General features: G+C 41.6%; 2 protein-coding genes across 2 annotated transcripts in view; one reads left to right on the forward strand and one right to left on the reverse strand.

The window, feature by feature from the left end:
- Positions 1-13,582, forward strand: part of IGF2BP3 (insulin like growth factor 2 mRNA binding protein 3) — a 155,870-nt gene extending 142,288 nt beyond the window's left edge. The window contains exons 11-15 of the mRNA XM_054494847.2: positions 4,542-4,658; positions 6,085-6,159; positions 10,145-10,276; positions 10,948-11,061; positions 11,335-13,582. Of these exons, the coding sequence (XP_054350822.1) occupies positions 4,542-4,658; positions 6,085-6,159; positions 10,145-10,276; positions 10,948-11,061; positions 11,335-11,433 (537 nt within the window). The 3' untranslated portion in view covers positions 11,434-13,582. The remainder of the gene's footprint in view (positions 1-4,541; positions 4,659-6,084; positions 6,160-10,144; positions 10,277-10,947; positions 11,062-11,334) is intronic.
- A 632-nt stretch (positions 13,583-14,214) lies between these two features.
- On the reverse strand, positions 14,215-25,047 carry MALSU1 (mitochondrial assembly of ribosomal large subunit 1). Its single transcript, XM_054494851.2, has 4 exons — positions 24,203-25,047; positions 22,792-22,970; positions 15,833-15,914; positions 14,215-14,432 (listed from the first exon to the last, which is right to left on the reverse strand). Exons 1-4 carry the CDS (start codon positions 24,456-24,458, stop codon positions 14,245-14,247), a joined length of 705 nt encoding a protein of 234 aa, XP_054350826.1. The 5' UTR covers positions 24,459-25,047; the 3' UTR covers positions 14,215-14,244.
- Positions 25,048-25,492: the final 445 nt, after the last annotated feature.

Here is a 25,492-nt window from a genome sequence, read left to right on the forward strand (position 1 = left end):
AGAAATTGGATCTGTTGTGGGGTACAAATGAGGTCATGCACAGCACCTCACACAGAGGAGACCCAAACTGATCTTGCCACATGGCTGCTGCATACACTTACCCTTGTCAGAGTTATTTTTGCCTCAACCTGAATTTTTATCTCAGCATGCTTTTTACCCATCTCCACTACTCTTATGTGAAAACAAAGGCAGTATTCAAAGGTATCATAAATGTATTAACTGGAGTCCTACTGGAATGGAATAACTGGAATTCCATAGACTGAGCAGGGACCTTTTTGTATGGGAATTTAATAATATTTACCAATTTTAAATGTTCAGGCCCTTTTGACTCAGCCGTTCTACTTCTAAGAACATGTTGCAATAGAGGTATTCAAACAGGGCACAAATTTTATGTACAAAGATTTTATTGAAACATTGAAGTTGGAAACTATGCACACACACTGTAGGTGAGAGAAATCAGCTGTGGTATATCTATTTGAGGGAATACTCTTGTCAAAATGCAGTAGGGACATTTGAGTAATATAAGATATCCAAGTTAAGGTAAAAAAGCAAATTAGGATGTTATTTATTGTATCCATTTATTGTTTTAAATTTTTTTTTTTTTTTTTTTGAGACGGAGTCTCGCTCTGTCGCCCAGGCTGGAGTGCAATGGCACGATCTCTGCTCACTGCAAGTTCCGCCTTCCGGGTTCACCCCATTCTCCTGCCTCAGCCTCCCGAGTAGCTGGGACTACAGGCGCACACCACCATGCCCAGCTAATTTTTGTATTTTTTTAGTAGAGATGGGGTTTCACCATGTTAGCCAGGATGGTCTCAATCTCCTGACCTCGTGATCCGCCTGCCTCGGCCTCCCAAAGTGCTGGAATTACAGGTGTGAGCCACCGCGCCCGGCTCTTGTTTTAAATTTTTACTACATTTTTTTTTACTCACAGAATATGTCTGCCTGACCTTTCTGTTTTTCCATGTCTGTCTTTTCACTGGGCTTCTGTCATTCTTCTTGAGCATTTGGCTTGAAAGAACTAAGTACTGAAGCTGTTTGGGTGTAGCACTAACTTTAGGTTAGGTAGGTAGTTGATTGTAGAGGTCTAAATTACTTGGTCATGTATAAGTTTTTGTGATTAACCTTGGTAATTCCTAGACGAATTCTTGATATTTCCAGATTTGTTAGCATACTGTTGTACTTTAATTTTTCTCTTGTCTAGGTATCCTTTCCTATTTCAATTTTATTGGAAAATAGGCAAAAGTTATTCCTTATATTCAAAGAACCAGCCCTTTTGTTATTTCTGGAGTGTTTTTGTTAAAAATATTTTCTTCAGAGGAAACCAAAGGCTTAAAGTTGTTTAGTTAAGGGCCAGGCGTAGTGGATCACCTGAGGTCAGGAGTTGGAGACCAGCCTGACCAATATGGTGAAACCCAATATTACTAAAAAGACAAAAGTTAGCTGGGCATGGTGGCACACGCCTGTAATCCCAGCTACTCAGGAGGCTGAAGCAGAAGAATTGCTTGAACCCAGGAGGTGGAGGTTGCAGTGAGCCAAGATTGTGCCACTGCACTCCAGCCTGGGAGACAGAGCAAGACTCTGTCTCAAAAAAAAAAAAAAAAAGGTAAACAATTAACTGAATTTTTCCTTTAAAGATTTAAGATGATAGTAGTTGAGATTTTTCTTAAAAAATGTAAACAAATGAGGTAGCAGAAAGGATACAGCCCAGCTACTTTGGAGTGGGATTGATTTTTCACCTGTGTCATAGGTAGGAGTCTAGAGAGACAAAGAGACTCTCAGATTTAAATAAACACGATTAAAATTCCTACCAAACAGGGTGAGTAAACTGTGACCTATGGAATGGCCTCCTGGTAAGTCTGCATTGGGGGACAAGCGAGTGGCACGGCCTGTGTGTCTGATGTGGGGTTCTGCCGTTGGTGATCAGTATCTCTCCATGGATTTATGGTGCTTAGTGCTCTGCTCTTTGCCTCTGCTCTGGGCTCACAGGAAAAAGGTGGAACCATTAGTGCCACTAGTGATCTCCATGTGGGAAGAGTGATGTCATTTGGTAGTCCTACATTAAATGGCACAAATTGGTTTCTACATCTAGTAAAGCTGTCAGAGCCCAGTGTTACTGTTTTCTTTGGCTGATTTTTGAAAACGGCTTAAAATTTTAAAGATTCTACCTAGTTCCTGAGATTTTTGAAAGCAAAACTGTTGCTCTGCGGTTGTTTGAGACTTTTTAAGAATTTCAGGACGGGCGCGGTGGCTCACGCCTGTAATCCCAGCACTTTGGGAGGCCGAGGTGGGCAGATCACCATGTCAGTAGTTTGAAACCAGGCTGACCAACATGTTGAAACCCTGTCTCTACTAAAAATACAAAAATTAGCCAGGCATGGTGGTACACACCTGTAATCCCAGCTACTCAGGAGGCTGAGGCAGGAGAGTCGCTTGAACCTGGGAGGCAGAGGTTGCAGTGAGCCAAGATCGTGCCACTGCCCTCCAGCCTGGGCAACAGAGCAAGACTCTGTCTCAAAAAAAGAAAATAATTTCAGAAAAGTGTTTAGGTTAAAAAATTAGAAATTAGGAGCTGTCTATGGCTGTGTGTATACATACTACAGTATTGATGGGTTAACTTGAGTACTTGGGAGCTGAATTTATAGTATTATGCAATAGGAATCTAAGATTCAAGAGAATCCCATGAAAGTGTTTATCAAGTAGTTCATGTCTAAGTTGTGTAAGACAAAATATCTTCTAATATTTCTAGAAACATTCGCTGATTGGGTATACATACTGGGTTTTTTTCTTTCTTTCCTTTTTTGTTTTTTCTTTTTTTTTTTTTTGAGACAGAGTTTCACTCTCACCCAGGTTGGAGAGCAGTGGTGTGATCTCAGCTCACTGCATCCTGAACCACCTGGGCTCAAGTGATCCTCCGATCTCAGCCTCCCCTGAGTATCTGGGACCACAGGCAAGCGCTACCATACCTGGCTAATTTTTGTAATTTTTGAAGAGATGGGGTTTTGCCATGTTGCCCAGGCTGGTCTCAAACTCCTGGGCTCAAGCAGTCCACCCACCTTGGCCTCCCAAAGTGCTGGGATTACAGGCAGGAACTACTGTGCCTGGCTTTTTTTTTTTTTTTTTTTTTTTTTTTTAACAAAAGCATATTACTGGCTTCTTCAGTTGTGGCTCATTTCAATAACTATTTCTTGTAATATGTGTCTTGGAACTAGCTTATCCTTGGAAGTGTTTTTCTTATCGTTAGAAGGTAAACAAAGTGGAAAATGCATAAATTATGTGCACTGCTTCTATACTTTAGAACTGTTAGTTGGCTGGTAACATTGCTGAACCTTGAACCTTGAACCTTGAATTGGCCTTTTTAGGAGCCCAGTCGCTGTGAACTCTTGAGTAAATGTGTCCTTTATCCCTGCAAGGACTATTTGAAAAGAGACTCAGGAAGGGCACAACTGGCTTGAAGTGGGAAGTAGTGAAGGAATGAGGTGCATAGATAAAATCCATTTATGAATGACCTTTCAGGAGTTAGCCTACAAAATATTTTCTAATTTCTTCATGTATAAAATGCAAAGGGGGCTGGGCACAGTGGCTCACGCCTGTAATCCCAGCACTTTGAGAGGCCAAGGCGGGTGGATCATTTGAGGTCAGGAGTTCAAGACCAGCCTGGCCAACATGGTGAAACCCTATCTCTACTAAAAATACAAAACAAACAAACAAACAAACATTAACCGGGTGTGGTGACAAGTGCCTGTAATCTCAGCTCCTTGGGAAGCTGAGGCAGGAGAGTAGCTTGAACCCAGGAGGCGGAGGTTGCAGTGAGCCAAGATCGTGCCATTGCACTCTAATCTGGGCAACAAGAGTGAGATTCCATCTCAAAAAAAAAAAAAGCAAAGGGAAGGCACAGATGGAAGGAATAAGGAATTCTGTGGGAAAGCATCTTATGGCATCTTACCACTAAAGTGAATTAGCTGTCTCCTAATCCTGTCCTATGCTTGGATGTGATAACTATTGAATGACAGTGTTAAGGTTTCATACAATTTAGTCATATGTACAAAATTCAGCTTTTCTCTTAAACACTTCACTATGTATGTGTTTAAGGAGTGAAACCTACATAGATAAGGTGTGGAGCTGGCATCCTTGAGTTCTGTTGTGTTTGATATGTAGCCCAGAATTTCATTTACTTGTTAAGAATCTACCTTGAGAGTGGTAGGGGGATCTTACTTAATTTTTAAAGCAAGCATGTCCCGCTATTCTAATATGATTAAACTTTGCAACATCTACATATCTTTTAAATTCATAACTCAGTGACATTTTAAAGTTTAAGGCAACAGTAGAGAAAAGTGAAATTTTAAATACCACTGTTTTCAGGATGACTGTATGAGATCTTCTTGACCTATTAGGTAAGCTCTTATCAACTTCTTATGGTAGCTTTTCCTTAAACTTTCCTGGTATTCCTGCTGCATGAGAAGGTGTCCATCCTAAAGCTAATGTTAACAAAAGCCTGATTTGTAGCAAATAAACATGCGTGTCCTGGCTTTCTTTTCTAACAGCAATCAGAAACAGAGACTGTTCATCTGTTTATCCCAGCTCTATCAGTCGGTGCCATCATCGGCAAGCAGGGCCAGCACATCAAGCAGCTTTCTCGCTTTGCTGGAGCTTCAATTAAGGTACTGTTCTACCAGCTGTGGTTCTCTGGTTCTTTAAGTAAGTTACAGAAATATGAATCTTCTTGCCACTTTATAATTTGAATCGAATGTAGAAGACACTATTAGGGTTACATAAGGATATGAAGAAAACCCCAAACAACAGTGGCTTACACCAAGGAGGCTAACTTCTCTGTGCAGAAAACACAGTTTGGAGGTGAACATCCGGGCTGGGTGTTGGCTCTGCCCCCACCAAGTCCTTGGACCTAAGTTCCTTCCAAGCCACCTTCCCCAGGTACAGCCTTGGTCCCTCATGGTTCCAGATTGACACCATTCAGTGCCCCAAGAATCAGGTCTGTTGCCTAGCCAGTAGGAGAGGAGAACACAATAAAGAGCTTTTCTCCTACGGAAGTTTCTTGTTAGCTACTATGGGATATTTCTACTTATATTCCATTGCCTAGAACTTGGCCAGACGAAGTTGAAGGGACAAAATACAGGCTATGCACAGTCAGCTAAACATTTTGTAACTACAGAAGTTAACAAACCAGAGGATAACTAATGGTGTCTGCCATAATAGATAACTGTGTGTTCTGAAGATTCTGTATTTTGATGCCTTATTTAAGGAAAATAAAGGTTGGCCAGGTGCGGTGGCTCACACCTGTAATCCCAGCACTTTGGGAGGCCAAAGCAGGCAAATTGCTTGACCCCAGGAGTTGAAGACCAGACTGTGCAACGTGGTGAGACCCCATCTCTACAAAAAAAAAAAAAAATTTAATTAGCCAGGCATGGTGGCACGCACCTGTAAGTCCCAGCTAGTTGGGAGGCTGAGGTGGGAGGAACACTTGAGCTTGGGTGGTTGAGGCTGCAGTGAGCTATGATCACACCACTGCACTCCAGCCTAGGCCACAGAGTAAGACCCTGCCTCAGACAAACAAAGGCATGTGGTGTGCAGTATCCTTGAAACTTAGGGTACAGAGACTCCTAGAGTGTGTTGCATACACAGGAAGCCCAAGGAGCTCTGATGCAAGTGGGCCAAAGACCGTACTTTGAGCACCACTGTGGTGTAGTGAACACAGGCAACGGAGGCAGACTCAGCTCTCCCTCTAGCTCTGTTAGCTGTGTGATCATGGTCCAGATAACTCAACTTCTCCAGCCTTCCATTTCCGCATTTGTGAAGTGAGGTAATACTTCATCAGGATGTGGTGAGGATTAGCTAAGAGACAGCACGTGGAGGTCTCCATTAGGGCCCGGCACAGAATAAGTATATAGTATATGCAGGAGGGAGGCCTAAATGGTGAACCCACAGGAATTGCTGCCTCTCCCTAATTTCCTTCACGAAGGCTTTAATTCTGCATTTCAGCCAGTCACACACAACTGTTAGGCTGGTTGGCCCAAGATGCCTATCAGTGATACCTGAAAGTATCATAACTTGTTGTTGGGTCTGTTACAGATTGCTCCAGCGGAAGCACCAGATGCTAAAGTGAGGATGGTGATTATCACTGGACCACCGGAGGCTCAGTTCAAGGTATGTGCTCTAGAGTATGTGCTATGTCCACAGGTAACAAATGCACAGGTAGTCCATAACCTGGCGTCTCCCTTAAATATGTCTAAATCTCAGAAAGAGTCAATGGAAATTCTAAGAGCAGAGTAGAATCACACTCAAAATTATATTTCAAAATTAACCAAAAGTCTTTAATTTTGAGAGTTCTGTACTGGTTGCTGGGTTTACCTGTCTCTCAAAGGTTAATTTTGCTCAATGGCTTGTAATCCTATGCTAAGGTGAGACCTTAAAATTTACAAACCTGCCAGGTTAATATGCCTTGGAAATTTGTTTTCAGGTGTTTTCCCTCCTGTCCCTGAGATTGCCTACACTTGAATTAAAATGCCCCCTTTTTCCTTACCCTTGGATTATCTCTGTTAGATCCTGCCCATAGACTACAAATCTCTCTAATCCCTGGGATCTTAGAGATAGGAATGGCAGGAGCTCTTGTAGCATTTGTCCTGGTATGAACCATTGCACGTTTATTGGGATTTGAGGTCTTTGGGGCTGCAGTGTGCCTTTCAATGTCCACTGAGAGGTGGTAGAGCAGAGACTTGGCAGCCAGGCTGCTAGTTCAAATCCTAGCTCTGCCATTTGCCTTGTATGACATTGGGCAAGTTACTTAACCTTTTTCTGTAAAACCAGGGATAAGAGCACCTACATCCTAAGGTAGTTTAAGGTTTACACAATATATGAAATGTTTAGAAAAGTGCCTAACACATGGGCAGCACAAAATTAGCGTGCTGGGGGTATTCAACAGACTATGGATGAATCAGACTAAGACCATGCCAAATTCATAAATATATTCCTTTTAGTGTATGATTTCTCCCATAAAATTTAGTATGGGTGTCTTATTTTAGAACATTGAGTGGCTATGTAAGAAGACAACTATTTAACCTTAAGCTGTAGTTTTTTTTTTTTTTTTCTTTTTTTTGAGACAGAGTCTCACTCTGTCGCCTAGGCTGGACTGCAGTGGCGTGATCTCAGCTTACTGCAAACTGCACCTCCTGGGTTCCAGCGATTATCCTGCCTCAGCCTCCCGAGTAGCTGGGATTACAGGCATGTGCCGCCACACCCAGCCAATTTATTTTTAGTAGAGATGGGGTTTCACCATGTTGGCCACGCTGGTCTCAAACTCCTGACCTCAAGTGATCCGCCCACCTTGGCCTCCCAAAGTGCTGGGATTACAGGCATGAGCCACTCTGCTCCTGGCCAAGCCTTAGTTTTCTTAGCCTTAAAGTGTTAACAGTAACTAGTAACAGTGCATACAGTTCTCTCCCCACCCCACCTGTCTCCCTTAAATCAAACAAACAAAAAAATCTCTTTGACTTCTGTTTTCTCTGGGCCATTTTTTCACTAAAAACCCAAAGCTGCCTTCACTTCATTTATGGGAAGAATGGGAAACGAAGGAGGTGCTTTGAGATGTAGGTGGTTAGGTGAAGAAAGAAAATCATGCGAAGAAATTCCTTCACAGCAGCCTTGTGATCCAGGAGTTCAAATCTTAACTCAGAATTGTTGAAAACTGCTTCCTATCCCAAACCTTTAGGGTCACTTTTAGTTTGAAATCTTAAAAGATAAATACAAACATGTCTTTCCTTGGTGCCGAGCTTTTAGTATTATAAGTGGAATTACTGTCCAGCAATTCCTACGATGCTTGTATGATAGGAACTTCAAAGTTCTTTCCCTGTATTCTCTAATAAAACTCATGTTTTATAGTTAACTTAAATGTAACACTTAAGCCATAGTAGTTAAATTTCATTTATGTGATTGGTGACAATGCTAAATAAATGTTTTATTTTAGAGATCTAAGCAATGGTAAACCTCCTACCCCGTATTTTTTCTTACAAATTCAAGAGCTTCAGTTTTGGAGGACTGTGTATCCCTAGTGTCTTTTTGACTGTGTTAATAGTAATATCTACATCATTGGCTTGAGGCATTAAGGATCAATGGAATATAGGGTATCGAGATGAATTTGGTTTTGTCTTTAGTGCCCTAAAATGAGCTCAGCTTTCTGAATCAGTGAACACGTGTTGGGTACTATTGTTTTTTGTGTTTTACCCTGGCAGCTTGTCAAACCAACTCTCGGGCTCCTTTCTCCTTTGCTGACTAATGGTTGTATGTAATAGGTTGTTTATATATAATAGGTTGTTTATATAGTTGCATGCAGTAGGTGATAGGATGTATTGACTCTAAATATCAGAAGTGTCTTGGCCAGGCGCGGTGGCCCACGCCTGCTATCCCAGCACTTTGAGAGGCCTAGGTGGGTAGATCACTTGAGTCCAGGAGTTCGAGACCAGCCTGGCCAACATGGCAAAACTCCATCTCTACTAAAAATACAAAGATTAGCCGGGCATGGCGGTGGGTGCCTGTAATCCCACCTACTTAGGAGGCTGAGGCAGGAGAGTCACTTGAACCCAGGAGGCAGAGGTTGCAGTGTGCTGAGATCGCACCACAGAGAAAAAGACTCTGTCTCTTTAAAAAAAAAAAAAAAAAAAAAAAAAAGCAGGGCACAGTGAGTGGCTCACGCCCGTAATCCCAACACTTTGGGAGGCCAAGGTGGGTGGATCACCTGAGGTCAGGAGTTCAAGACCAGCCTGGCCAACATGGTGAATCCCCGTCTCAACTAAAATAACAACAAAAAATTAGCTGGGTGTGGTGGCAGGCACCTGTAATCCCAGCTAGTTCGGGAGGCTGAGGCAGGAGAATCGCTTGAACCCGGGGGGTTGGAGGTTGCAGTAAGCCGAAATCACGCCATTGCACTCCAGCCTGGATGACAGGGTGAGAGACTGTCTCAAAAAAGAAAAAAGTGTCTTATCTTGATGTTGTAGCCTCTTCAAAATATTCAAAGGAAAAACCACCTTTCTAAGAGTATGAAACACATTTAAATTGAAAACATTTTTCTCAGCAGGTTTCTAACTGGCCCATGTAGACATGAGCTTGACTTTTAGTGAGCTTGCCATAGCTGACTCTGCAGTTCTGTCTCTTTTGCTCAAAAAAAAAAATGTGACCGGGTGTGGTGGCTTGCACTGGTAATACCAACACTTTGGGAGGCCAAGGCAGGACTCTTGAGCCCAGGAGTTTGTGATGAGCCTGGCAACATAGCAAGACCCCCATCTCTATAAAAATTAGTGGCACAGCGGCTCACACCTGTAATTCTAGCACTTTGGAAGGCTGAGGTGGGCAGATCACTTGAGGTCAGGAGTTCGAGACCAGCCTGACCAACATGGTGAAACCCCATGCCTACTAAAAATGCAAAAATAATTAGCCAGGTGTGGTGGCCAGTGCCTGTAGTCCCAGCTACTCAGGAGGCTGAGGCAGGAGAATCACTTGAACCTGGGAGGCAGGGGTTACAGTGACCCAAGATCGTGCCACTGCACTCCAGCCTGGGCAACAAAGTAAGACTCCGTCTGAAAAAAAAAAAAAAAAAGTCAGGTGTGGTGTTGCATGCCTGTAGTCCCAGCTGCACTCAGGAGGCTGAGGTAGGAAGATCGCTTGAGCCCAGGAGGTTGAAGCTGCAGTGAGCTATGATTGCACCATTGCACTCCAGCCTGGACAACAGAAGAAAGACCCTGTCTCCAAAAAAAAGGAAAAATGCAATAAAATGCAATTAATGTCTCATGGCCAACATGAGAAGTTTTACCAATATCACGATTTTAGTACAAATGGCCATTTGCCCACAAAAATTTATTTTTATTAGGTTATTAATTGCATTTAACTGTTTTCTTCAGAAGAATATGGCTTATCCTTCTTTCACCAAGCACTCAGTTGCCTCTACTGTGATGGGCAGTAGTTATTGCCAACCTTTTAGGGCTTCTAACTGCTCTCTTCTGTGTTATTTTCAACAATCTATGAAACGTAGATGTATCACTGCAAAGGGCTATCCCACTTGGATTTGGGCCATCTTTCAAGTTAACTGACCTTTTCCATTTCATACATGAATGACACTAATAGGATGTGTTTTCATCTGTAGGCTCAGGGAAGAATTTATGGAAAAATTAAAGAAGAAAACTTTGTTAGTCCTAAAGAAGAGGTGAAACTTGAAGCTCATATCAGAGTGCCATCCTTTGCTGCTGGCAGAGTTATTGGAAAAGGAGGCAAAACGGCAAGTACTTCAGCAAAACCTGTGCAGTGGTATGAAAGGGAAAGCGTTGAAAGGTACTTAGGAGTTCCAAGTCCCCGAATTTTGGCTAATTTATAAAAAGCAGGACCATCTTGACCAAGGTTTGGAGAAGATTGCCTTTTGTTTCCTGTCTGAGTGTTGGTGCCAGCTATTAGTGAACGTAATGCATCTCTTTCAGATCACTTTGTGTGAGAGGATTGTCCTATATTTATAAAGGGCATTTAACGTTCTCCTGATAAAACTTTAGCTTTTTATTGAACAGACACTTAACAGGAATTTTAAAAATTTCATCTACAGCTCGTTACATCTGTAATGGAAAAAAAGCAAACTGTTTCTAGTCTCTAATACATATAACTTGTAAGTGGGTTTCAAAGCTATTTATAATTTTGAAGTGATTGAGTACATACACTTTGGAATCAGACTCAAGATTTGAATCTGGTTTTGCCATTCACTTGTATAACTGGACAAATCAATTTCTTCGGATGAGCCTTAATCATCTTGAAGTGGGGATAATTCTAATAACCTCATGGAATTACCACTGGATTAAATGAAATTTGTAAAGCCATACATAGCTCAGTGTCTGGCGCACAGTAAGTGCTTAGGAAGTAAGTTTTTTAAACTGCCCTTTAATGTGATTTATATTTATCTTTCAGGTGAATGAACTTCAGAATTTGTCAAGTGCAGAAGTTGTTGTCCCTCGTGACCAGACACCTGATGAGAATGACCAAGTGGTTGTCAAAATAACTGGTCACTTCTATGCTTGCCAGGCAAGTGGGCTCTAAAATAAGCTTTGTATCTTTCTCACATGGAAGCAATTCTCCCACAGGTGCTCCTACCTGATAGAATTAGTTAAGGTTGTTTGATGCTTAAGACTTTTCATCTCCCTTTTAGCAAGTGATTTCAGAGACTACTAGCAAACTGACTAGTATGTATTTTTAATCATCAAATGGATTTCTATTTGAAATTGTTGAAATGAAGGAGTACAATAACTTTTAGTAGCTTTTGATCAAGTGGAATTTCAAAGCTCTGTCCTTTTCTAGGTTGCCCAGAGAAAAATTCAGGAAATTCTGACTCAGGTAAAGCAGCACCAACAACAGAAGGCTCTGCAAAGTGGACCACCTCAGTCAAGACGGAAGTAAAGGCTCAGGAAACAGCCCACCACAGAGGCAGATGCCAAACCAAAGACAGATTGCTTAACCAACAGACGGGCGCTGACCCCCTATCCAGAATCACATGCACAAGTTTTTACCTAGCCAGTTGTTTCTGAGGACCAGGCAACTTTTGAACTCCTGTCTCTGTGAGAATGTATACTTTATGCTCTCTGAAATGTATGACACCCAGCTTTAAAACAAACAAACAAAAAAAGGGTGGGGGAGGGAGGGAAAGAGAAGAGCTCTGCACTTCCCTTTGTTGTAGTCTCACAGTATAACAGATATTCTAATTCTTCTTAATATTCCCCCATAATGCCAGAAATTGGCTTAATGATGCTTTCACTAAATTCATCAAATAGATTGCTCCTAAATCCAATTGTTAAAATTGGATCAGCATAATTATCACAGGAACTTAAATGTTAAGCCATTAGCATAGAAAAACTGTTCTCAGTTTTATTTTTACCTAACACTAACATGAGTAACCTAAGGGAAGTGCTGAATGATGTTGGCAGGGGTATTAAACGTGCATTTTTACTCAACTACCTCAGGTATTCAGTAATACAATGAAAAGCAAAATTGTTCCTTTTTTTGAAAATTTTATATACTTTATAATGATAGAAGTCCAACCGTTTTTTAAAAAATAAATTTAAAATTTAACAGCAATCAGCTAACAGGCAAATTAAGAATTTTACTTCTGGCTGGTGACAGTAAAGCTGGAAAATTAATTTCAGGGTTTTTTGAGGCTTTTGACACAGTTATTAGTTAAATCAAATGTTCAAAGATACGGAGCAGTGCCTAATATCTGGAGAGCAGCACTACCATTTATTCTTTCATTTATAGTTGGGAAAGTTTTTGATGGTACTAACAAAGTGGTCGCAGGAGATTTTGGAACGGCTGGTTTAAATAGCTTCAGGAGACTTCAGTTTTTTGTTTAGCTACATGATTGAATGCATAATAAATGCTTTGTGCTTTTGACTATCAATACCTAAAGAAAGTGCATCAATGAAGAGATGCAGGATTTTCAACTGACCGGCAAAAAGCAAGCTTTAGCTTGTCTTACAGGATGCTTAGTTTGCCAGTACACTTCAGACCAATGGGACAGTCATAGATGGTGTGACAGTGTTTAAAGGCAACAAAAGGCTACATTTCCATGGGGCCAGCACTGTCATGAGCCTCACTAAGCTATTTTGAAGATTTTTAAGCACTGATAAATTAAAAAAAAAATAAATTAGACTCCACCTTAAGTAGTAAAGTATAACAGGATTTCTGTATACTGTGCAATCAGTTCTTTGAAAAAAAAGTCAAAAGAGAGAATACAAGAAAAGTTTTTGGGATATAATTTGAATGACTGTGAAAACATATGACCTTTGATACTGAACTCATTTGCTCACTCCTTGACAGCAAAGCCCAGTATGTACAGTTGTGTTGGGTGTGGGTGGTCTCCAAGGCCACGCTGCTCTCTGAATTGATTTTGAGTTTTGTTTGTAAGATGATCACAGTCATGTTACACTGATCTAAAGGACTTACATATATAACCCTTTAAAAAAATAACTTCTGCCTCATTCTTATTTCAAGATGAATTTCTATACAGACTAGATGTTTTTCTGAAGATCATATCAATTAGACATTTTGAAAATGATTTAAAGTGTTTTCCTTAATGTTCTCAGAAAACAAGTTTCTTTTGTAGTTTTAACCAAAAAAGTGCCCTTTTTGTCACTGGATTCTCCTAGCATTCATAATTTTTTTTTCATACAATGAATGAAAATTGCTAAAATCATGGACTGGCTTTCTGGTTGGATTTCAGGTAAGATGTGTTTAAGGCCAGAGCTTTTCTCAATATTTGATTTTTTTCCCCAATATTTGATTTTTTAAAAATATACACATAGGTGCTGCATTTATATCTGCTGGTTTAAATTCTGTCATATTTCACTTCTAGCCTTTTAGTATGGCAAATCATATTTTACTTTTACTTAAGCATTTGTAATTTGGAGTATCTGGTACTAGCTAAGAAATAATTCTATAATTGAGTTTTGTACTCACCATATATGGATCATTCCTCATGTATAATGTGCCCCAAATGCAGCTTCATTTTCCAGATACCTTGACGCAGAATAAATTTTTTCATCATTTAGGTGCATCTTGTTGTGTAATATGTTTTATTTTTGGTTTTCAATTGAATGTGAATGTTCTGAATTTGAGTTTTTCAAACTCTAGGCAGATTTCTGTTATACCATGTCCAGCCATGGTACTTAATGTGAACCTTGATAATACTCTTGCATATGAACTAAGAACTAGAGCTTTCAGAGTTTTTCCTAACACTTCGTTTACTTTCTTCTGTTACTGGAGTATTCTGGAAGGGTTACAGAAGTCCTCCTAGAAGAATATTATCACTGCAAAGAAAATATATAAAAATAGGACCAGTGGGCTATGTTTTATATTATTTTTTAAAATTTTTGCCATTCCATTAAACAGGGTTAAGATTTACATTTAAGCTAAATTAAAAATCTGAGCAGAGAACTCAAGCACAGGAGCCAGTGCTACCTCCAGGAAATTCTGATGACATTTCCAGGGATAAAGGCAGCATGTCATAAGTTTTGGTGGTAGAGTGTACTGATTTTTGGTTGCAGGTATTAGCTCACTTACCTACAGTCTCTGCATGCCAGTTAGCAGGAGTGCCCATGAGGTACACAAGCCTTGTCCTAAGAGCAGCCTAACCAAGGAGACGGGCTTTAGGAGCTGCATTTTCCAATAAGTGACTCAATCCAAATCTGAAATGACTAACGCAGTGCATAAAATATTTTATTCGCATTTTAACTCCACTGGAGTCACAGATGAAGTATCATCTTCTATTCCAAGAATGAAGTCTTCAGGTACTGTCTCAGGTGCTATTTGAGCTAACTGGTCATCATAAGAACGTAGAGTCCATAATTTCTCTAATTCATAGATTTCTCTGGTTTCCGGAAGCATCAAATGAATCACCATGCTGCCTATCAGGGACAGATAAGAGATACAATGAAGGAATAGTTAATTTGCTTTTATTCTTACCTTACAACACACACTGGCTAACTCTAGGAATACAGCAGTGGTTCTCAAGTGTGGTTCCCAGATTAGCATCACTGTGGACCCCATCCCGGCAAAAATACCACAGAAGTGATGCTATGCCTTTCTCAGTGTACCTATAGGAGGCATATGTCAATATATAACATTGCTGGTGATAGTAACTTTATCGAAGAGACTAAAGGTGTCAGGATTCTCTTCAGTGACAATTCTCCATGGGTAACACACTTCTGCACATCTTTTGTGCAAAAACACTGACTGCCTTTTGTTTTGACTATCCAAGAATGTTTGTATCGTGAATATTCTTAACAGAAAGATACTGCCTCCCTCCAGGGCAAAGGGCAGCTTTGCTTACAGCAGCATTTCTCAATTAGGTAATAATGGTAATGTTTAGAGTCATTTTTGATTGTCACAATTGGAGAAAGGAGGATACTGCTAAACATCCTACCATGCACAAGAGACACCCCTCCCCGACGTGCAAAATTACCTGGTCCAAAACGTTAATAGCGACAAAAGTGAGAAACCATCAGAGCAAACGTAGGCCTGCTTCCTGCCAGTTATAAAATAACCTAGATACCCTCATCTGAGTTGCAGTTTTACAACTGTGTGTGCTGGTGTCATCTAGCCCGTGTTGCCCTATGGAATCCAGAGCTCAGGAAACCAGTACAAAATGGATGCTGGCTACTGCTGTTGAGTAATAAACTGTTCTTGTCTCTAACCCTCTAATAGTCTTCTACCAGTATCCATGAAAACTGGCGGGACAACGTATTAGCTTACAAGCAGAATAAAATCTCAGGTTCCTCAGTTCTTGACATATAGTTACGTTTTCCCCTTTGTAAATATTATCTTGTTAGGAGGTGCTTTAAAACTATGTACACATTAATACCCAAAGTTGTTAGATCTTTTCAAAATTCTACTCCTCTGCTCTTGTCCTTTCTTGTGCCTGGAATAACCTCATCCTCATCTCATTTACGCACTGCAGCCCCCAAACCTTCCTCTACCACTAAGGAATCTCTCCCGCCTCTACTGTGTTATCCTGTTGTCCACCACTTTCCTGATCTGTGTGGCTAGTAGATACACACCATGTAGTATATATCTTCTTCCAGGAGCGCATTATCTAGGGTACTTTGGTTTGGTTAGGTGAAAATTCTACATGTGAATAAGACCACCTGGATTATAACTAAAAAAACTTTTGTTACCTTAAACACACTTCAAAAATCTTACCTGGAAATACATTCATCAATTTGATCTCAATCCTTTTGCAACTGAAAACAATTCAAGATTAGCATAGTACCAACAGTTACCTGTAAAATACGCCAGAATAACTTACCAAAATCCACGCACAGCCAGTCATCAGTGTCCTTCCCTTCTATCTTAACATGAGGGTCACGTTTACATTTCAGGTGTTTGTACTGCAAAAAGCCAGGTAGTTTATTAAAGGGAGAGGGGAGGGGGGAAGCCTGTTCTTGCTGAAGGTCTGGTTTTTTTTTTGTTGTTGTTGTTTTTTTAATCTTACTCATTTCTCATTGCTATACTTTGCCCTGTGATGAATAACTTAGGGAAACTATTTCTCCCTCTAAATCTTACCTTCACCTCTCTCCCGAATTCTCCTGCCCCAGCCCTTCTGAGAGGGTCACCCCATTCATTCACCAAGGTGCCTCTGAGGCTGAAAAAAGCTAAGCTCAGTCAGCATTTGGTACCCACCTACATCCATCACTTGTGTTCATCCCAGCTTCCCTTCACCTTTAGGGACTGCAGATACCACCTTCTATTTATAAAGCCAGGTTGTTTCAGTGCCACTGATTTCACCTCATCTGCCTTCATGACATGTTAATGGGACCCCATCATCCTATAAGTGTGTTCAGTTCTTTTGTTAAAACAGATACACTAATATCAAACAAGATGGCAATTAAGTAAAAACTGTTACAAAAGACAAAGGACATCTCATATACATCATCCCCAAATCAAAGGAAACGATAATTAGGGCAGGAAAAAGACAAAATCAATGAAACTAGGATTTGGTTCTTAGAATGACTAAGAAAAAAGACAACTAAAATCTGAAATGAAAGAAGTGACACTACTGATTTTAGAGAAATGGGATTGTAAGAGTACTATGAGCAACTGTACACCAAACAACTGGGTAACCTAGACGAAATAGCAAAATTTCTAGAAACACAACCTACCGGCTGAATCATGAAGAAATATAAAGTTTCAATAGACCATAACTAGTATGGGGACTGGATCAGTAATCAAAAATCCCCCAACAAAAGTCCTAGACCAGATGGCTTCCCTGATGAGTTTTACCAAATATTTAAACAAGAATGCAATACTCAAATTCTCCCCAAAAAACTGAAGAGCAGGGAACACTTCCTAACTCATTCCATAAGACTAATACCCCTGATGAACATTTGATGCAAAAATCCTCAACAAAAATACTAGCAAACCAAACTCAGCACCATATTAAAAGGGTTATAGACCACGACCAAGTGGGATTTATTCCTGGAATGCAAGGTGGTTCAACATATAAAAACAGATCAATGCAATAACACCACATTAACAGAATGAAGAAAAAATCTATATGATAATCTGAACTGACACAGAAAAGGCATTTGACAAAATTCAATACCCTTTCACAATAAAGCACTCAACAAAGTAGGCATAAAAGGAAATTACCTCAACATCATAAAAGCCATGTAAGAAAAGCACACAGCTAATATATTCAATGGTGAGACTGAAAGCTTTCCTGTAAGATGAGGAACAAGACTAAGTATGCCTGCTTTTGCTACTTCTATTCAACACAGTATTGGAAGTTCTAGTCAGAGCAATTCGTCAATAAAAAAAAAAGGTATCCAAATTGGAAAGGAAGAAGTAAAATTATCTCTGAAGACAATACAACTTCATATGTAGAAAACCCCAAAGATTCCACAAAAAAAAAACCCAGTTAGGGCTACTAAACAAATTCAGCACACAAAAATCCATCGTATTTCTATACACTAACAATGAGCAACCTGAAAACAAAGTTTTTAAAATTCCATTTACAATAGCAGAATAATCCTTTTTTTTTTTTAATTGAGACGTTCTTGTTTTGAGTTTCGCTCTTGTTGCCCAGGCTGGAGTACAATGGCGCGATCTCGGCTCACAGCAACCTCCACCTCCCGAGTTCAAGCGATTCTCCTGCCTCAGCCTCCCAAGTAGCCGGGATTACAGGTGTGCACCACCACGCCCGGCTAATTTTGTATTTTTAGTAGAGACGGGGTTTCTCCATGTTGGTGAGGCTGGTCTCGAACTCCCGATCTCAGGTGATCTGCCTGCCTCAGCCTCCCAAAGTGCTGGGATTACAGACATGAGCCACCGTGACCAGCCTAGCAGAATAATCTTAACCACAGGAGCAAAAGACTTGTACACTGAAGACTACAAAACACTGCTGAAAGAACTTAAAGATGCCAGTAAATGGAAAGATACTTCATATTCATGGATGGGAAGACAATGTTGTAAAGATGCCAATACTACCCAATGCAGTCTACAGATTCAGTGCAATCTATATCAAGATCACAGTATTTTTTGAAGAAACAGAAAAATCCAACCTAAAATTTATGTGGGGCCGGGCACGGTGGTTCACACCTGTAATCCCAGCACTTTGGAAGGCCAAGGTGGGTGGATCACCTGAGGTTAGGAGTTTAAGACCAGCCTAGCCATAATGATGAAACCTCATCTCTACTGAAAATACAAAAAATTAGCTGGGCATGGTGGCAGGCACCTGTAACCTCAGCTACTTGGGAGGCTGAGGCAGGAGAATTGCTTGAATCTGTGAGCTGAGATTGTGCCACTGTACTACAGCCTGGGCAACAAGAGCAAAACTCCATCTCAAAAAAAAAAAAATTATATGGACTCTCAAGGAACCCCAAATAGCCAAAACAATCTTGTAAAAGAACAAAGTTGGAGTCTCATATTTCTTGATTTCAAAACTTAGAACAAAGCTATAGTAAACAAAACAGTCTGAAACTGGCAAAAAGACAGACATGCAGACTGATGAAACAGAATACAGAGCCCAGAAATAAACCCCTGTGCATATGGTCAAATGATTTTCAACAAGGGAGCCAAGACCATTCAATGCACAAAGGACAGTCCTTCCAACAAATGCTGCTGAGGAAATGTCCACATGGAAAACCTTACCACTTACAAAAACTAACTCGAAATGGGTTAAATATCTAAACAGGAGATCTAAAACTATAAAACTCTTAGAAGAAAACAGGGAAAACATGATACTGCTTTGGCAATTATTTATTGGATATAATACCAAAGACACAGGCAACAGAAGAAAAAATAAATTGGACTTCATCAAAATTAAATACTTCCGTGCATCAAAGGACACTCTAAAAAGAGTAAAAAGGCAACCCACAGAATGGCAGAAAACATCTGCAAATCACATATTTGATAAGGGATTAATATCCAGAATATATAGAGAGCTCCTACAACTCAACAACAAAACAACAAACAACCTGATTTTAAAATGGGCAAAGAGTCTGGGCAATATAGTGAGACCCTGTCTCTACAAAAAATAAATTAGCTGGGCATTGTGGAGTAACTCCTACCATTCTACCTTCTGTCTCTATGAATTTGACTACTCCTACTCCTCTAGTCCTAGCAACTTGGGAGGCTGAGGTGAGAGGATCACTCGAGCCCAGAAGTTCCAGGCTGCAGTGAGCTATGACCACACCACTGCACTGAAGCCTGGGTAACAAAGTGAGACACTGTCTCTTTAAAACAAACAAAAAAGCAAAGGACTTTTCTTCAAAGAATATATACAAATGGCCAATAAGCAAAAGAAAATATGCTAATCCTTAGGGAAATACAAATAAAAACCACAATGAGATATCACTTCATGCCCATTAGGATGGCTATTACCAAAACCAGAAAAGTGTTGATGAGGATGTGAAGACTGGAAACTCTGCACTGCTAGAGGAAATGTAAAGTGGTGTAGCCACTGTGAAAGAATACAGGAGCTCCTCAAAAAATTAAAAACATTCAGCTTTGTGCTAGGCTGGTGAACAGAAAAAAAAAAATTAAAAACAGAATCACTATATGATCCAGCAATCCCATTTCTTTGCACATACCCCAAAGCATTAAAAGCAAGGACATAAACAATTTTTTTTTTTTTTGAGACTGAGTTTCACTCTTGTTGCCCAGGCTGGAGAGCAGCGGCACAATCTCGGCTCACTGCAACCTCCACCTCCCAGGTTCAAGCGATTCTCGTGCCTCAGCCTCCCAAGTAGCTGGGATTACAGGCACCCTCCACCACACCCAGCTAATTACTGTATTTTTAATAGAGACAGGGTTTCACCATTTTGGCCAGGCTGGTCTTGAACTCCTAACCTCAGGTGAACTACCCACCTTGGCCTCCCAAAGTGCTGGGATTACAAGTGTGAACCCAGCCTTTTTTTGGTTTGTTTTTTGTTTTTTTGTTTTTTTTGAGACAGCGTCTTGCTCTGTCACCCAGGGTGGAGTGCAGTGGTACAATCTCAGCTCACTACAGCCTCAAGCTCCTGGGCTCAAGCAATCCTCCACCTTAGCATTCTGAGTAGCTGGGACTACAGGCACACACCACCAAGCCTGGCCAATTTTTTATTTTATTTTTTGTCTTTTTTGTAGAGATGGGGTTTCACCATGTTGCCCAGGCTGGTTTCAAACTTCTGAGCTCAAGCAATCCGCCCACCTTGGCCTCTCAAAATGCTGGGATTACAGGCATGAGCCACTGCACCCAGCCTCATGAACAGTATTTCTATACCCATATTTATACCAGCATTATTCACAATAGCCAAAAGGTGGAGGCAATCTAAGTGTCCATCAAAGAATAAAGGGATAAACAAAATGTGGTATATACGTAACATAGAGTATTATTCAGCCTTAAGAAAGAAGGAAATTCTGGCACATGCTACTACATGGATGAACCTTGAAGACATTATGCTAAGTCAGATAAGTCGGGCACAAATCTATGATTCTACTTTTATGAGATACTGAAAAGTAGTCAAATTCATAGAGACAGGCAGTAAAATGGTAGCTGCCTAGGGAAGGAGAAATGGGGAGTTATTGTTTAATGAGTTCAGAGTTTCGGTTTTGAAAAATGAAAAAAGTTCTGGAGATGGATGGTGGTAATGATTGCACATCAATGTGAAGGTACTTAAAGCTACTGAACAACATATTTTAAAATTATTAAATGGGCTGGGCACAGTGGCTCATGCCTGTAATCCCAGCACTTTGGGAGGCCGAGGTGGTCAGGAGTTTGAGACCAGCCTGACCAACATGGTGAAACCCCATCGCTATTAAAAATAGAAAAATCAGCCAAGTGTGGTGGTGGGTGCCTATAATCCCACCTACTCAGGAGGCTTAGGCCGGAGAATCACTTGAACCCGGGAGGCGGAGGTTGCAGTGAGCTGAGATCGAGCCACTGCACTCCAGCCTGGGTGACAGAGCGAGACTCTGTCTCAAAAAAGAAAAAAAGATTAAACAGTAGATTTTACGTTATATATATTTTACCACAAACAACAAAACTTTCTTGCCTTTGCATTTCTCTCCTCATCTAAAATCTTTGTAAAGGCAATTTCTATTTCTTTAATTCTTTCACAGAAACTTCTCTGTAAAACTTCCCATTCTTTTTACATCTGCAAGTCCAATGGTCACTAAGTCTTCTTACTTCATCCCACTGTTACATGTGACAGAGACCCTGGTATGCTGTCTTTATCTCTCTTCTTTATGCTTTCCTAGTTCTCTTCCTATCTCTCCAATTACCCCGTTTTTGGCTTCTTCTTCTGCTCTGTCATGTTGTACCAGGGTTTTGTGTACAGGCCCCACCTTTTTCTATTTTACAACCCTTCTCTATACAATCTCGGCTACTCTTGTGGTCTTCACTGCCTCCCCTATGGCCAGTTCTCAACAGACTAAGACTAAGAAAGGCATGATGGCCCTGTGGAATGGTACCAGAGTCAGCAAGGGGCTTCCAAGTACACTTTCTTCCTCATTCTGATTCAAATTCAGTGCAACTGGAAAACAATCCCGCTTTCTTTCCTCAACGAGACCTGTAAGGGCAAGGACTACATCTTTTTTGTTCTTACCTTCCCAATACCCCGTACAGTGCTTGGGAACACTGGGCATGCTCAAATCTTTGAATGAAACTCCAGGCCAGCACTGTCCAACAGAACGTTTTACAATTATGAAAATGCTTTATGGCCGTCCCATATGGTAGCCATTAGCCACACGTGGCTATTGAGCATTTGAAATACAGCTCATACAACTGCAGAACTGAATTTATATCTTATTTTATTTATTTATTTTTGAGACAGAGTCTGGCTCTGTCACCAGGCGGGTGTGCAGTGGCACGATCTCGGCTCACTGCAACCTCTGCCTCCCGGGTTCAATTGATTCTTCTGCCTCAGCCCCCCGAGTAGCTGGAATTACAGGGACACGCCACCATGCCCAGCTAATTTTTGTATTTTTAGTAGAGACGGCATTTCACCATGTTGGCCAGGACGGTCTTGATCTTTTGACCTTGTGATCCACCCACCTTGGCCTCTCAAAGTGCTGGGATTACAGGTTTAAGCCACCACGCCCGGCTGAATTTATATTTTAATTTATAATTAAATAGGCACATGTATCTAGTGGCTACCGCAATGGATAGTGCCTCTAGAAATCCCTCTGGTTATACTGTCTTCTAGCTTGCCTCAGGTTATAAAATATTATCTTCCGGCCAAGTGTGATGGCTCATGCCAGTAATCCTAGCACTTTAGGAGGCTGAGGCAGGAGGATACCCTGAGGTCAGGAGTTTGAGACCAGCCTGATCAACATGGAGAAACCCATCTCTACTAAAAATACAAAATTACCCGGGCGTGGTGGCGCATGCCTGTAATCCCAGCTACTCGGGAGGATGAGGCAGGAGAATCGCTTGAACCCGGGAGGCGGAGGTTGCAGTGAGCCGAGATGGCGCCATTGCACTCCAGCCTGGGCAACAAGAGCAAAACTCCATCTCAATTAAAAAAAAAAAGAAGAAAAAAAAAATCTTCCTTGCGGTCACAAGAGAAAAGAATTAGAACTATCCTAACTCAATAGGGCTAGATATTTGCTCCCATATCTTTCACTATCAAAGAACATAACATGAATTCATGCAAATTCTGAAAATTTGGGCTTCTTCTGTAACTTTTTATGATGGGTTTACTCTCTAAGTGTTGCTCCTTGGCCTGATGCACTGTCACTATTCCACTCAGTTGATGGTCCAAAAGAGAAAAGAAAGCATCCTACCATTTTCACAATGTAGAAGGCCATGGCATGTAAGTGTCGGGTAGAAGTTCCGCTACCAATCACAAAGTAATCTGTATATCTCATTTCTGGAGGAACCTGGATCACACAAATGTCTCTTGCATTTTCTTGCCTCAGAAGTGAAACCATCATATCGATGTCAAACTTGGGACCAGTATGATCTGAAATGCACAAATAGTTGTTTGTATCAGGACGGCCAAGCAGATAGACCTGTATGCACCCAGATGCCGGCAGCTGACTGTTCCTCCATGAGGGTGTTTAGATCCAAAGTGTTTTTACAGATAGCAGGGCAAAGGCCTCCTGGAAGCTGAACCTGGGCAGTAGTATCATAGCAGCGCTCAAGTTTTATGGTCAGGGTGCTCAGATTACGCAGAGCCACTATACATCCTTCGCTATTAACCATACTCAAGTAGAACCAGACATCAGTGACAAATGACTTTCTATTGACTAATACTTAAAAGGAGCAATACACCACAATCACAGAAATGCTGTACAAAGAAAAACAGCACCACAAGTTGGGTAGCAGGTGATATCCTGGAGCATATTAAATTGAATCTCAGTCATAACGGGTCACAGAATTGTGAGCTGGAAGGGCTCTTAGGTAGTATCTGGTCCACAACCTTCAACTGAGAGATGAAGAAACTGAGGCCTAGCAGAATTACTGTGGCCTACGATCAGTCACTGAAAGAGCTACATTTTTAAGTAATTATTATTTTGAACCTTCAAGTTTTCATATAAAACCACTGGTTTATTAACAACTGTTACCTGTGAAAATCTAATTTTTTTTCCCGTAAAGATTTAGATATTCTGATCTTCAGCTTGGAGTATTACAGGCTGTAAATTTAAAGCTCGCCCAAGTTCTAAAGCCGACTCCAAAGGACCTAGTAGCTAAGCCCACTAAGGCCTCTCCCTCTCATACTCTACATTCTTAGATGTGATCTGTTTACCATTCTTAAGTTTCTAAAAACATCAGCAATAACTAGAGGATATTAACTTGGATCCATCTCCTACTTGGCGCTTCCTACGCACCCCTTCGCACCCAGACCCTGGCTCCTCAGAATCCTCAAGCCCCAACAGTCCCCACAAACCCATTTCCCAGGATCCTAGGAAGAGCGTAAAAGGAAGTGAGGACGGTGAGACTGTGATGCCAAGGGTGGGAGGTGGCCGTCCGGGAGGCCGGGATTTTGCAGTTCATCTCTTGCCCTCAGTTTCTTCACTGTGAAACGGGAAGGTTGGCGCCAACAACCTCTGAAGTCCCTTCCAGCTCTGGATGTGCAGAAGTTTTGTGACTCCAAGAGAAATGCACAAAGAGGGGAACCCAGAGCCACCTTGGCTGGGACCTGACTCCAGACTGCCCGGAGAGGGTCGCCTTCGTTCTCCCCCACGCCCGTACCTGCCGCGTCCGATTCTGGGCGTCCCTCGTTGACCGTCCCCTCCGCCAGCTCCTCCAGCCCAGGCTCGCTGTGCAGGCCGCGGACAAAGTTTGGGGTCTGGCAAGCCCGGCAGAACGCTGCTCCTACGGGAAGCCGCTGCACGGCCAGCAGCCGAAGCCCGGGCTCGGCCCCAACCGCGGACCCCGCCATCGAGGAAACCGCCCTGCGCCACATTAGTGGCGCGAGCAGCCGCGCCACACGGCCGCCCGGCCCCATAGCAGCAGCCTCGCGTCGCCGTCGCGGGTGGGTGGCACTTCACGGAGCCCGGCCGGGAAATTCTACGTCGATGCGTGGGCGGAGTCAAGGCCTGAAGGACGGGCCATGGGCGGAGTCTGGAGCCCGTGAAGACGGCAGTGACCCGGAAGAGCTAACTTGGGGATTAGGGCGTGCGGGAATAAAGAACTGATGTTGCTTGCCCACCTTGCTTTGCTTTGTGTCGCAGTGGCGCATTACGTTGTCACTTTTTTTTTTTGGACTCTGTCCACTAATGTAAGCCTCATGAAGGCAATAATTTTTGTTTCATTTTTAACTCCTCTCCACAGCACCTAAAACAGTTCCTGGTACTGAATGTCCAGAAGTTGCTGTTAATCTGATTAGGCTGGGATTAGGACATATAATCTACCCTCTCTCATTACTAAAAAATATTCAAGATTCCCTTGCAAATTTGAAATCGCACGAGGAAAATCTGTTATCCTGGGCTAAAGTGCGGTGGGAGGCAGAGGTGTAAAAGACCATTTGGAAACCGTTCTTAGGTCAGCCCATCATCTACACTCCCTGTATGGAGGAGTTTACGCCCAGGGGCGGCACTGTGGGGACCAGCTCTGTAAGAATAAGGAATTCTGAGGTGCCAGCTGCGGTATTAAGTCACAGGACTTGAGAACTGCGATGGATCCCTGGCGCGGGTGGGGGATTGGGGGGTTGGGAGGCATGAGGCGAGGTAGGGAAGCAACTTGCCCAGGTCATACACTTAACCGCGTCAGAATCAGAAGCCAGTTTCTGGCTTCTGAACTCCAGGCCTGCTAACTGCTGAAAGGAAGGCTTCATAGAGCGCAAATATTTCAAATGCCTGAAACAGTGCCAGACACATAGCAGGCACTCCAAAAATGTTTGCTACATTATTTTAAATAATTCCAAGCACTAATTTTGGGAAATTTTTTTAAAATACGGAAATTAAGCATTTGTGTATATCACACCAGATATGTACAATCACTTCAAGTTATTTTTGAAAAGAAAAACATTAAAGTTTCCTT

The sequence above is a fragment of the Pongo pygmaeus genome, chromosome 6 (assembly GCF_028885625.2).
Source record: "Pongo pygmaeus isolate AG05252 chromosome 6, NHGRI_mPonPyg2-v2.0_pri, whole genome shotgun sequence".
Classification (NCBI taxonomy): Eukaryota; Metazoa; Chordata; class Mammalia; order Primates; family Hominidae; genus Pongo; species Pongo pygmaeus.